Source organism: Aspergillus flavus, chromosome 4, assembly GCF_009017415.1.
Source record: "Aspergillus flavus chromosome 4, complete sequence".
Taxonomy (NCBI): Eukaryota; Fungi; Ascomycota; class Eurotiomycetes; order Eurotiales; family Aspergillaceae; genus Aspergillus; species Aspergillus flavus.
Genome location: NC_092405.1, coordinates 490205 through 502240, shown reverse-complemented (window position 1 = coordinate 502240; position 12036 = coordinate 490205). Strand labels below are relative to the sequence as shown.

Below are 12036 nucleotides of genomic sequence, written 5' to 3'. Positions count from 1 at the left end.
CGAACTAACGTAGTCCACCGTTCCCGAGGAGGGAGGGGTAAAAGAACAACGACTACGACTCAGTCTAGACAGGCGCAGATCATGAAACGAGGCAACAATTGGGCGCTGTCGCCCGCTTGGCCGCTATGTCTTTGTCGCATGCGACAATTTGTAGCAAGGATGCGACCCTTCTTTCCTTTGCTCCATCCTATAAGACTAGACCATCCACGAGCAATTCGTTGGCCGAAGCGCCAACGTTTATTTCCGCCGTTAGATAGAATAGGACGGAATTAAGTTGTAGTTTTTTTCCAGAAAGCGTGCGACCGACTCGATTGATATCAAGCTATCTGGTTCGACAGTTCCAGTTCTGCCAGAAAACAACATTTCAACGTTCATATTCTTGAAGCTGTAGCTGTCGCTTTTATCCTATCCAGCCAGGGGCCGTTTGGGTCGGGTCTTTTTAGATGGCCAGTAGGGGAAGATCATGACGGAATGGACCCTCGTTCTCCTCAATAGTTGGCTGGGATGTGATCTGGGGGTCATTCGACGTGGCCGCGCTGAGGATGTGACAAATTACGCCACTTCCTGTACGTCTGTTTTGTCTTTTTGGTCCGACCGGAATGGTTGGGAAAAGGGAGAGAGATATGGAAAGCAAATGAACCACAAGGACAAACGACACAATAGAAAAAAGTACTATGCAAAAAATGACATTGTAGGTTCGTCGCCCTGGCCTTGAATTTCTGCCTTATTTTTGCTTTTCCTCGTCTCTGCGCCAAAGGTTGGTCGAGGCGTACAATCGCCATGAGTTGGTCGCATTAGAACAGCTCGTGACAAGCGACACAACCCATCAAAACTGGTGGTCATGGATTCGTAGAGCAACATTAACCTGGTATAAATTGACCTGGACCGCTAGCGACTCAAAATCATGTAAATTGGCCGGTCTTGACCTCATTGTGGCCGGGGGAGAGTTTGATATTAGCCTTGGTAACAAATGCGATTGGTTTCGGTAAATGCGACAGAAGAAGCGCAAATGCGACAAATGAACAGAAGAAGGGCAAATCCACCAAATCAACTTGGGGAAGGAAGCGATAAGTCTGTAAATGAATTATGAGCTCTAATTCATGTTTGTAAAGGGGTATTTGCTTCGGTATTGGTAGATGGTAAGGTCATGGTTGCAGTATTGTTCTGGTCACCGACTCCAAGACGAGTGAGTGACTTGTGAGGTGAAACCCATTCAGTGATCTGCACCCACTCACTCTCCTCCTCCTCTTCTCCTCAACCTGCTCTCGGCGACCCAACCTATTCTTCCTGTCCCAAAGTCCCCCCCGAATCTTCATTTTCTATCCAAATCGTCTCGGTTAGTTTTCTCCTTATATCTGAATTGTCTACTCTCCTTTGTGAGATTTTCTCGCAACTGCTTCCCCCTGAAATTCGGTTGGGTTGTGATCGACTGCTGTGATGCCACCGCTGACATAGCCCAAGCGCTTCGTAGACGACTCACACACACACACTCCCTCACCACCACTGTGACCTCGACCATCGACATCGCCAATCCTCCTCCCTTTCGGTTTTGGATCAATACTACGGGTGCGACGCTAGATGAAACGGTTGGATCTGCGATAGGTGAGTCTTTAATCCTCTCCATCCTCTTCCGGGTGATTCAGGTCTTTGCAGAACTGAGGTTCTTCAAGCCATCAGGACTCAACGGAGAAGGTTGGGGCATCCCATTCCCGTCCTACAATTCTTTTAGGGCCTCTTCGGATCCATTGGAACCTTTTTATAGAATACGGTGCTAACTGGTGGTGGTGGTTGTCGCCTAGGTTTTCAACGGTTTTTTCTTCCCTCGTCAGTCGCTCTCGGCCGTTGCGACTTGGGGTGCACTCATCCCATCCACAACCCTCCCCCATCTATCACTCTCGTAAATTAATCGCGGGTGATCCATCTACCAACCAAACCTCTCTGGTCTCCTTGTTGTGGTAGGTTTGGATGGATATTGCCCATACCCTCCCTCCCTCCTGGCCGCTCTCTCTGCCTCTTGCCTCTTCCCCACCCTCGCCGCCGGGTCCACTCTCGCACCCTATTCGAACATTCGATTAATCGAATCATTGATGTAGCAGAATTGTGGTAGCCTCTCCTCCTTGACTATCCCATCATGCAGGCTGTCCAGTACGAACGGCATCCTGCTCCTGGCGAGTCGCCCATCTGGACAGATCATGCGCCCCAGGAGTCCCCCCGCAAGAGCCCTATCCCCAAGAACGTTGCCTTCGAACTCTTGCTCGATGAGAATTCCAAGGTTCGGGCTCGCATCCCCATGCGAGTGCAAATATATCCCCATGACACCACGGACTCGATCGTGACTACAGTCAAGAATTTCTATGGGATTTATGATGGCGCTGCGAGCGGTGTCAGTTTTGAGGATGAGCACGGCACCACACTTATTGCTAGGTATGAGAACTTACGAAATAACATGACAGTGTATGTGCGGGTAATCCCCGTACAAGCATACACAGAAGGCTACGGTGACCGTTATTTTGGGCATATGCCGGTTGAGGCTCGCAAACGCCCCAGTCTTGGCGAGCCTTTCCAGATGGCGCCCGCAATGCAGTCGGCGCAGATCCCAGATCACGGACAGCCCCCTTCTCGGCCGGGTTCCAGACTCGCTCGGAAGCGCAGTATGTCGCCGTCTGGTAGAAGCCGTCGTAGCGCTTCGCAGCACAAGCAGCTCTCTCGAGCGGGCAACAAGAGCAGGGGCTCTAGCACACATGGTAGCTTCCATGATGATGGAGCCTCTCTCTACAGTGACAGTGAGGGTGGATATGGATCTGTCTCGGGGGCCAAGAAATCCCGTAGTGAACAGCTAGGCAGCTCGGATATCAGTATGGACAACATTCTCCAAGATGGCCGCCGCAAGCGGCCCAAGTTTGAGAGTTCGGTTAGTTTGTCCCGGTTGACCTCTCGTCAACCGATAAACATTGTGCTAACCTTGTTTCTTCCCTTTCGTTGAAGGAATTGCCATTATTTGTTCCTCCTCAGGTCCCTCTCACTACCTCTACCTCGTCGATCTCCCCTCAACGTCGATCCATCGGCCAAGAAGGTGCTGTCTCCCCATTCGCACGCCCCACCCAACGCCCATACAGCTATCAACAACCATTACCCTCACCGCAAAGCTATGGACATAACGATCAAATATACGGGTACAACTCTATGCGGAATAATATCTATGCCACTCCAGTGGCTCCGGAACATGGACACCGCCTACGTGAGCGGACCACGACCCAGTCTTCAGGGCAGTTTAGCAACCCAGCAGGCAATGGTGCCGGATCTGGCATTCTCCCAACCCCAGACCCTACTATTGCCAGCTGCATATCTGACGAGGATGTTGCAATGCAATTAATCCGCTTAGGCGATGCCTCCAATTTCTCCCACGGTCGCACATCCGCTTCAACCCTAGATGATGCCTTCAGTGGCGCTGCCGATGCAGCCTCCTCGACGGGGGCGACTAGCGATGGCGAAGATTTCAGCGAAGAGGATGACGACCTGCCCGCACGCAGTAGACAAAGGGTGGACTCGAGCCCGATGCTTCCGCCGGGCGCTACTAAGCGCACCCATAAGCGCTTGGATGACATTCTTCCCAGTTTTGACAGCTCTGATGGAAGTGATGGCGATGAGGAGTACCAGCAGGATGATTACCAGGACAGCTTGATCAAAAATGAGGCCGACGATGATTCTCTCTACAGAGAGTCTGCCCCCAAGACGAAGAAGGCCAAGACACGGGCAAATAGTGCCTCTTCTAGCAAGGCTCGAGGAACCAAGTCAGCACATATGCGGCAACACAAAATCAATAAGAGTGCACCCGCTGCGGCTCGTAAGGTGAAGTCCATGCCAGCTGCAACCAGTCACAAGCCCGTCGTGCCCCCGCAGATGGCCAGCCCTGCCCCAACACGAAAGACCTCAACTTCCTCGATCAATTTCCAGTTGGCTGCAGACGAAGAAGACCTGTCAACCAAGCCGCGCTGCCAACGCTGCCGTAAAAGCAAGAAGGGCTGCGATCGTCAACGGCCCTGCGGACGATGCAAGGATGCCGGTATTGGCATCGACGGCTGTATCAGTGAAGATGAAGGAAATGGCCGCAAAGGCCGCTACGGCCGCCACATGGGAGTTCCTGTCAAGAAAGCTATCGAAGCTACTAGCTCGGTCAATGGCGATACACAGCCCGTAGTAGCGGCTTCATTGACGTCCGTGGCCATTGACAAGAACAAGAAACGTAAGCGTTAGGGTACCTTTTTATGGCACCGGCCTCTCATTTTCGAAACAGTCAAAAGTATGAGACGGCGGCCCTTTTTTCTCATAGATTTCGAATCACCTCTTCCAAACTACCACATATTTGCCATTACTATAAACTTGATCACATACATTTGGCCCTCCTATTCTTGAAAATGTCATATTCTTCCTGTAACAAGGGAGTTCACAAAACTTCCCAATGCTTTTTGACTGTTTGGTTCTGGGTTCTATGTTGAGCTCTGTGCTCATTACATTCCTTCCTCTATCCCGAAAACCTCGTCCTACTACAGTCCGCATTCTACTATGCTTATAGTCTAGCGATTGAACTGAGCGGGTTATCATTGCTGTGTTTCTTCTTTTTGGGCGTTCATGTGGTACTATCTGATGCGGACAATTCAGTGTCCCCTCCATTCATTAGCCTATGTTGAAGTGCAAATTTGTTGATCATTTTTCCGTGACTTGTCTCCGATTTGTCAAAATGGGCAGTATAGTCCGTGGTTTAGTGACATCGAATAAGAAACTGGAATATATTTGACCCAGCCTAGATAGGCCTCCTAAGCGATTTGTTGATAATATGAATTCAGGCAGTTTTTCCCTTTAAACAGGTTATGAGCCCTGGCTCATTCGGATGTCTGTTAAAGTCATCTATATCACTTTACTAGAAAGCCACATGCAGGTCCTCGGGCGGGCCCAAGGCCGGCCTAGCAGCGCCGCTATAGAACAATGTAATAACCTTGATCAGCGAAACGCCTTAGCAGAATCGGCCGTCTTGTACGGTTCTGGTTGAGAATATGCGTCCTAGCCTATGTAGAGCACCTCGTTTGAGGAATACACTTAGAATCTACACAGCCAGGACCCTCCGTATATTAGGAACTCCATTGCGTATACTACAGAAATCAGGGCCATAGAGCTTATACTGCTTTCATCTCAGTCCAGAGCTCTGTCACGAGGATTAGAACTGAATTGGGTATCCTTCGGGCATACTAATATCGGGCCACTTCATGCCTGAATTGACTACTCAATAAGGCTATCTAGTGCAACACAGAGCGGGCTACTGAGCGCCTTTAGGAGCAGGTCTCTGAACCACCAAGGATATTGTGATACTTAATTTATAGATCAGGCTGGGTTCAAAGAAAGCGAGGCCTAGCCCTGGCATTCCCAAGCGATTTCTTCTCCCACAACAGTGTTGATAGATTCGAGTGTCTTCACAATGGGAATTCAGGCAAGGATATATACAGATCTTCAAGACCTCAGTATCACAAGTAGTGCGCCTGATGAACGCTTGATTGACCATTAATGTACCCATTGAGTACTGTCAATTGTCTGCAAACATAAGCTGCTAATTCATGACCGCCGACCCGTCTATGTAATTGTCTCCGTGTCGAGCATAGCAAGGGCCGTCTTTGGTGAAATTATGTGGATAGTGGTCGTCAATACCGTATACGGTTTAGCGTATCGATTTCCAACGTGCCCCGCATCGGTCTAGCCGCGCGCCTAATTTTTTTCTGCCAAGCCTACCGTCTGCCGTTATTCATTGTCGAAGTGAATATCTACATATTCACCTGATCGAGGGAGGCTCCCGCTCGCCTTCTGCCTGAAGCTCTCTTTTTCTTGTTCTTCTAGCCTCGCATATTGAATTTCATCCACACGCACACAGCCAACTTCCTACCTCACCGTGCCGATTAACGACCTACTGCTACGAAATTTTCAAGTCAATGACCTCTTGAACTATCGACCCCTCTATCTCTCACTTTCTTCTCTCCCCCCAAAAGTATACGTATAAGCTCTGAAAACACGACCGGTCACATACCATGCCCCCCAAAGCCGCTCCCCGCCGAGGCGCATCCGCCGCAGCGGCAAACCGGCGAACGAATGCCACAGAACCTAGCTCGAACTCCGCAACGCCTGCGCCGGGCGAGAACGCCAGCGCCGGACCCTCAGCCAGCAGACCGCCCGTTCAGCGACTGCAATCTTTGAAAAAACGCACCCCGTCCGGCAGCATCGGACCTGCCGCGAAAACGCCCGCTCCGGGCGGGCCTGGCGAGCCAGCTAAGCCTACGTTGAAGTACAAACCACGTGCGGTCGGGCGTCGTAGTAAAGAGGAGCGAGAGGCGATTGAGAAACTCGAGGCAGAGCGGCACCGGGAGAGATTGGCGGAAGCGGCTGCCATCCAGCGCGGACGGGGAAATCATGGACCTGGTGGTCGGGGTGGGTTTGGACGAGGTCGCGGAGGGCAATTTGGGTCAGCCAGTGGGCCTCTGGGGTCTATGCAAGGCCGGCGGGGTCGGGGTGGTGGTCCGGGTGGGTTTGGATCGAGGTTCAATGATTCCAGGGCGTCGTCTATGTCGAGACGGAGTCGGTCGGTTATTGATGTTGGGAGTGGGGCGATTAGTCGGGATGTATCGTCTGATGAGAGTGACAATGAGATTCGGGTCAGCATTGATCATATCAATCTGGACAGTAGTGACGAGGAGGCGGAGCAGGTGGCCGATAAGAAGAAGGGAAAGCTTGCGATGAAGAATGCGGAGGCTTCTGGGGAGAAGGGTCTGCGGCCCATTCGTGTGGAGAGACATGAACATGAGGAACGGGTGGTCAGTGTCAACATGGAGTCTAGCTCGAGTAAATCCGCCGAGCTTCGTCAACAAGCGCAGGCTAAGGCTGCGGAAGATGATGCTTTATTTGTGCCGGATGATGATGGTTCGGCTGGTTCGGCTACGGAGACCGAGACTGGGCCCCGGGTAAAACAAGAGCCTACGGATGATGACCACACTATGGCGGATGTCGCTCACCATGCGGATGAAGGACTGACCACCGATGATGGGTTACTGCCGGAGCAAACGGTGAAGGTCCGCCGGAAGATCTCTCGGGAGCCACCCGCCGTCAAGGATCCTAAGAGTTTACTACGCACTAAGGAAGATATAGAAGAGTACGAGAGACATGAGCAAGACCTTGCGATGGTAAAGGATCTGTTTACGAAAGAAGAAAAACCGCCCGCCGAAGAGCCGAAAGAGACGCCGCCCGAACAGGTTGAGTCGGCGGAGGACACTGAGACGGCAGCGGACGGCGCGGAGAAGGACAAGGACCAGGAAAAAGAATCGGAAGAGGAAGAAGACGAGTCTGCCAAGGACAAACTGGCCGGTCAATTGTTCCTGATGCAATTCCCACCCATGACACCCAATCTGGTGCCAGAAAATAGCGGCGATAATTCCGCCGCGCCATCTATAGAAGCTCGGGGTCAGGGTACCCCCGAGGGTACAGCTAGTAACAACGGTATTGCGCCACAGCAAACGGGAGTCAAACGCGAAGATGGGGTGGAGTTTCTCGACGAGGCGGATGAATTCCAGTCCACGGAGCCTTCTAAAGTGGTCACCGCTACGGATCGGCAGCTCAGGGCCGGACGCGTAGGCAAATTGAATGTCCATGCTTCCGGGAGAATGACGATGGACTGGGGTGGTATCAGCTTTGAACTGGATCGCGCCACTGCCGTTGATTTCCTCCAAGAAGCATTGATCGTATCGGGGGCAGCCGATCCAGCTGAAGGGGGAGTTCCGGAAGAGGAAAACAGAGTATGGGCTATGGGACAGCTCAGCGGCAAGTTTACTGTGACGCCTGATTGGGAGAAGATGCTATGAAGCGGGAAGGGCAGCGGCAACATTAAACCCTAATAGAACGTCGAGTCATGAAGGGTGGTCTCAGCTTAGTATCCGCCCGCCATGCATAAGGCAGCCACCCGACTTTCTACGACTGTGGCGTATCAGTTGATTGATCTCTGGATCTACATCTGTATTCCAATGCATCTAGAAATAGCAGCCAACGAGATTCACGAGGTCGATGGATCATGTGGAGAGACAAGACCCGACACACGAATACTGTACTGTACTCTCTAGGTACCGTACATACCGATGTTGACTTCAGAACGAGTTGATGATGTGCATTGCGGCGATGAAGGTGCACAATAAGCTCCACGGATTGACCTCGGAACATTCCTATAATTAGTACAGGGACGTGTGGACAACGAAGAAAGTGGGAGTTCATTGGCAGAGAGATGATCTGTATGTAAGTGTATGTAAGATGAATGTTATTCCCATATATCAAAACAAAGTGGAACATATTTTTTAACCGTTGGATTGAATGCACCACGTCATGGTGTGCCGTCTCCTTTTGCTTACGTTCTTTTTTATTTTTAATCATTTCATTTTTTTTGTTTAATTATTGTTGGTTTCTTACCTTATCTTTGATTTTATGCATGAATCCCGTTAGCTACGACCCTGGACGGTGCGACTTGCGATAAGGGTCTAAATTGGAGGAGAATAATCGAACAGGAAATTACATCAATCTCGCGTGGAGCTTTCAGGCACGCTCACTGGCCACAGACGGGTCAGCCATGGTACTAACTGGGGAAAGTCCGATGGCGATTGTTACAAGGGTTGTCTTGGGGGTCCACCGCCATGGATTGGCTTCGAATCCCTGACAAGCTTCTGTGAGTGGCACGAGACATCGATCGACTTGCGCTAGAGCCAGCCCGTGCTGACGCGGCTGGTCACAGTCCAATCACATCTCCCATAATAGACGCAGAGGCGGGACTGAGGGTGGGGCCGTGCCTGTTAGTCCAACAGAGAAAACCAAACACTAACAGGAAATAAACTAATTTCCAGGGCCAACGGGGGTCGGTGGGCGTCTGGCCGGGTTTTCTCCCTTCAACTGCTTCTCATTTCTCCATCTCTGCGCTACTTGTTTTTCTTCTTCCTGTTCCCCCCGTCGTCGTGGTTGCGGTTCTGTTTTGCTGGGTGTTTTCTCCTTTCTGTATATTCTGATTGATGCTATCGTCACCCTTCAACCCCTGAAACGTGTCTCGAGACTCCCGTGTGAGGTGTCTCTCGTTTGACAGCCTCGTTTTCCCCTGACATCCCTCGGCCCCTGTTGCGACGCGACTCTCCGACACCAGGCTTCCTTGAGATTGGATTATTGTTGCCGATATACTTGACCTAGTCACGGACTGTCGTTACCGTTCGCTTCTCTCCTGCAAGATTCTTCGTCCGATCAGTGGATCCTCAGAGACGATCTCTCGTAGAGTCCCGTATTATCATCGCAAATCGCTCAGATCATATTCAATATGAAGACGTCAAATATTCTTCTGTGCTTGGCGCCTGCAGTAGCACTCGCTGCTGAGGCTGATCAGGTGCCTGCCGCTGTCGCGCCCAGTCCTTCGTTACCGAACATTACGCCTCCGGTCCCCTTGCCGAATATTCAAAATCCTCAAAACGGAGAAGACGAATCGAAGCTACCATTGGAAGCACGTCAAATGGTCCAAATTGCCAATGCTGGTGCGGCCAAGCCCCCGGCTGCCGCAACCACGGAAGAAATTCTCACAACAACCGTTATGGATCAATGGCCGGAACCCTCCAGTGGATCAATCGGGTTGGGAACATTGACCGCATCGGCGGGAGTAACGAAGTCGCTGCGCGCGCGGAGTGAAGGCACTCTGGGCCAAACACCATGGATAGGAATGGCTATCGGGCTGACATGCACAGCGCTTGCAGCTGTGATGTTGGGGTGATCGCCGCGCCATCAAACCTCCGGGCTTGGGATTTTGAGCCCTTCTCTCCAAGACTCATAGTTGGCCTATCGGATGACCAACAATCATCGCATTTCATCCCCCAATAGTGTGGGGTTTGCATATGGAGTTCATCTTTTCTTTCTAATCTTCTTCTACGACCTGGCAACCTGGGTGGTTGCTCATTGATACGAGCGTATTTGCATTTATGCATTCAGCACCAGAGAGCCCTATTATACTCTGTGCATAGTGTCTGGGCTCTGCTATTCGTGTTTTATACCTTCTTCCCCTTGTGTGCTGCATTGTTCTTGGCTGCACTTGCATTCATACCCGACTGTTGTATAAACTGGGTTTGCTACGCTTTTTCTACGTGTACATGATACCTTTTTCTTTGGACTTTTTTCTTTTTTTGCTTCGGCCTTGGTATATTCGGATTTAGTCGACGATGTATCTACTACTATGCATGATGATTCAATCAATCAATATATATATATAGACAATCCATAATCACTCGTTTCGCTCATTGGCTTGATTTTACGCTTAGTAATACTAAATATAGATCGTTATATAATATAAAATATTCCTATCATTAAGTAATTTACTGCGTACGTAGTTTAGGTAAGTTGACTTGCCTACGTAGATCAGGCAGGTCAGGAGGCAGATGAGGCAGTTTAGGCAATTTGATCTATCTAGGCAGATTAGTAGGCAGACCATTCAATTCAAGCAGATCAAGCAATTCAGTCTGCCTAGGTAGGCCAGTAAAACGATATCAAGAGAGATACAGCCCACATATTAGGAGAAAAAACAAATCTTAGTCACTTGGAAAAGGTCTACATACAGCATAGACTACAGAACGGGTATAAATATGTACATCTGTATAACGCCAAGAGGGTAGTTTTTCATCCTATAGTAGCTAGTAGATGATCATTATTATTATTGAATGCCTTGCTGCTTCTCCTTTACTTTCTTTTTTCTTTTTTCGGTTTTATTTTGCGACACTCGCAACAGGACACCGGATAGCCAATAGAATGGCAGGTCCGACGTCGCACTTCTTTGTTTCTCTGGGCGCCGACCAACAAGATGCGGGCAACACGAAGCCTCCGGGCAAACAAAGATCAGCCTTGTTGTCGCATGCGACCTGGCAGGCGGACAGCATGAACTTAAATGTCACCGACCCTCTCCCTGGTCTGCTATTCGATTCATTCTTGGATTCTTCGGGTGTATATTGAAATCTGAGTGAATTCACCTTCGTGAGATAGTTAACGTCATCTAGCGCCAGTCATCTCTAAACCCAAGGAAGTAACAAGAGCCGTGGAAGGCGAAGAAAGATGCACAATGATAACGAGAGACCAAAGAACATCCCACCCTACACGCCGATGTCCTCGCTCGGCCACGAGTTGGGTGTGATGTTCGCCTTTCTTGCGGCCTGTTTCGTGATCATGGGATTATACGTCTTCTTTTGGCGAGGTAAACTTCTCCTATTCTTCTAATACGTATTACTTCGGATGCATTGTGGATTAATGACCTGTCCGACAGCGTTCGAACGCCGGGAGGCACAAAAGGAAAAGGCCCGCAAAGAGCGGTTTACGAGGAGAGACGTCCACCATGAGCGCAGCGGCATCCCCGAGAAAATGTATGATAATCGGAGAGTCGAATTGCCGGCGAACAGCAGATATGAACTCCCAAATGGGTATGAAAATGGGGAGAGATCGACTAATATGAAGATGGGTTCAGCTGGTGCTCGGGTGAATCGAGCGGGCTGGGTGGAGATGGATGTCCTGGGTGCGCCGCGGAGGTGACAATTCCGTTCCCATATTCTTGGGATACTCTTGCCCCTGAAGTCCAGAGGTGTTTACTAAGGGTTGGGTGGCTGGGATGGGAATCTCTCCGTACTTACAAAATGGATCCATTTTAGAGTAGTACGGCAAGCCATTCTGCATTAATTCATTTTCCTAAATTTTTAACCTGCTTCTGCCGGCAGAATAGTTTACTATACTAAATCTATTTAAATTGCTTACTTAGTCTACTTAGTCTGGTTGAACAGCTTGGCCTGCCTGGTTTGTCTGGTCTGTCTGGTCTATTTAGTATGTATGTTGTAGTCTGCCTGGTCTAATTATATAGTTATGTGACTGTGAACAACCGAGTTAATTAGAATTGGCCGAATATTAACTAATTAAAAGGCGGCCAGCTGAGCGGTAAAAGGACCAGACGAAACAAAAAAA

General features: G+C 50.0%; 5 protein-coding genes across 5 annotated transcripts; all 5 read left to right on the top strand.

Annotated features, from left to right (window-relative positions):
* Positions 1–2131: 2131 nt before the first annotated feature.
* On the top strand, positions 2132–4254 carry F9C07_3349 (putative C6 finger domain protein; the record flags this gene model as incomplete). The annotated part of the gene is made up of 2 exons (XM_071511092.1): positions 2132–2911; positions 2986–4254. The coding sequence occupies 2 exons, from the start codon at positions 2132–2134 to the stop codon at positions 4252–4254; spliced, it is 2049 nt and encodes a 682-aa protein (XP_071366263.1).
* Positions 4255–6071: 1817 nt separating this feature from the next.
* F9C07_3348 (RNA polymerase III RPC4-domain-containing protein) lies at positions 6072–7892 on the top strand (the record flags this gene model as incomplete). Its single annotated transcript, XM_041286183.1, has 1 exon — positions 6072–7892. The coding sequence occupies one exon, from the start codon at positions 6072–6074 to the stop codon at positions 7890–7892; it is 1821 nt and encodes a 606-aa protein (XP_041145669.1).
* Positions 7893–9373: 1481 nt separating this feature from the next.
* F9C07_3347 (uncharacterized protein) lies at positions 9374–9817 on the top strand (the record flags this gene model as incomplete). Its single annotated transcript, XM_041286182.1, has 1 exon — positions 9374–9817. One exon carries the CDS (start codon positions 9374–9376, stop codon positions 9815–9817), a length of 444 nt encoding a protein of 147 aa, XP_041145668.1.
* An 815-nt stretch (positions 9818–10632) lies between these two features.
* On the top strand, positions 10633–11181 carry F9C07_1494718 (uncharacterized protein). The gene has a single exon (XM_071508154.1). The coding sequence runs from the start codon at positions 10735–10737 to the stop codon at positions 11041–11043; it is 309 nt and encodes a 102-aa protein (XP_071366262.1). The 5' UTR covers positions 10633–10734; the 3' UTR covers positions 11044–11181.
* Positions 10915–11849, top strand: F9C07_1494722 (uncharacterized protein). Its single transcript, XM_041292543.2, has 3 exons — positions 10915–11034; positions 11088–11281; positions 11351–11849. The coding sequence occupies exons 2-3, from the start codon at positions 11143–11145 to the stop codon at positions 11611–11613; spliced, it is 402 nt and encodes a 133-aa protein (XP_041145667.1). The 5' UTR covers positions 10915–11034; positions 11088–11142; the 3' UTR covers positions 11614–11849.
* The last annotated feature ends 187 nt before the right edge of the window (positions 11850–12036 follow it).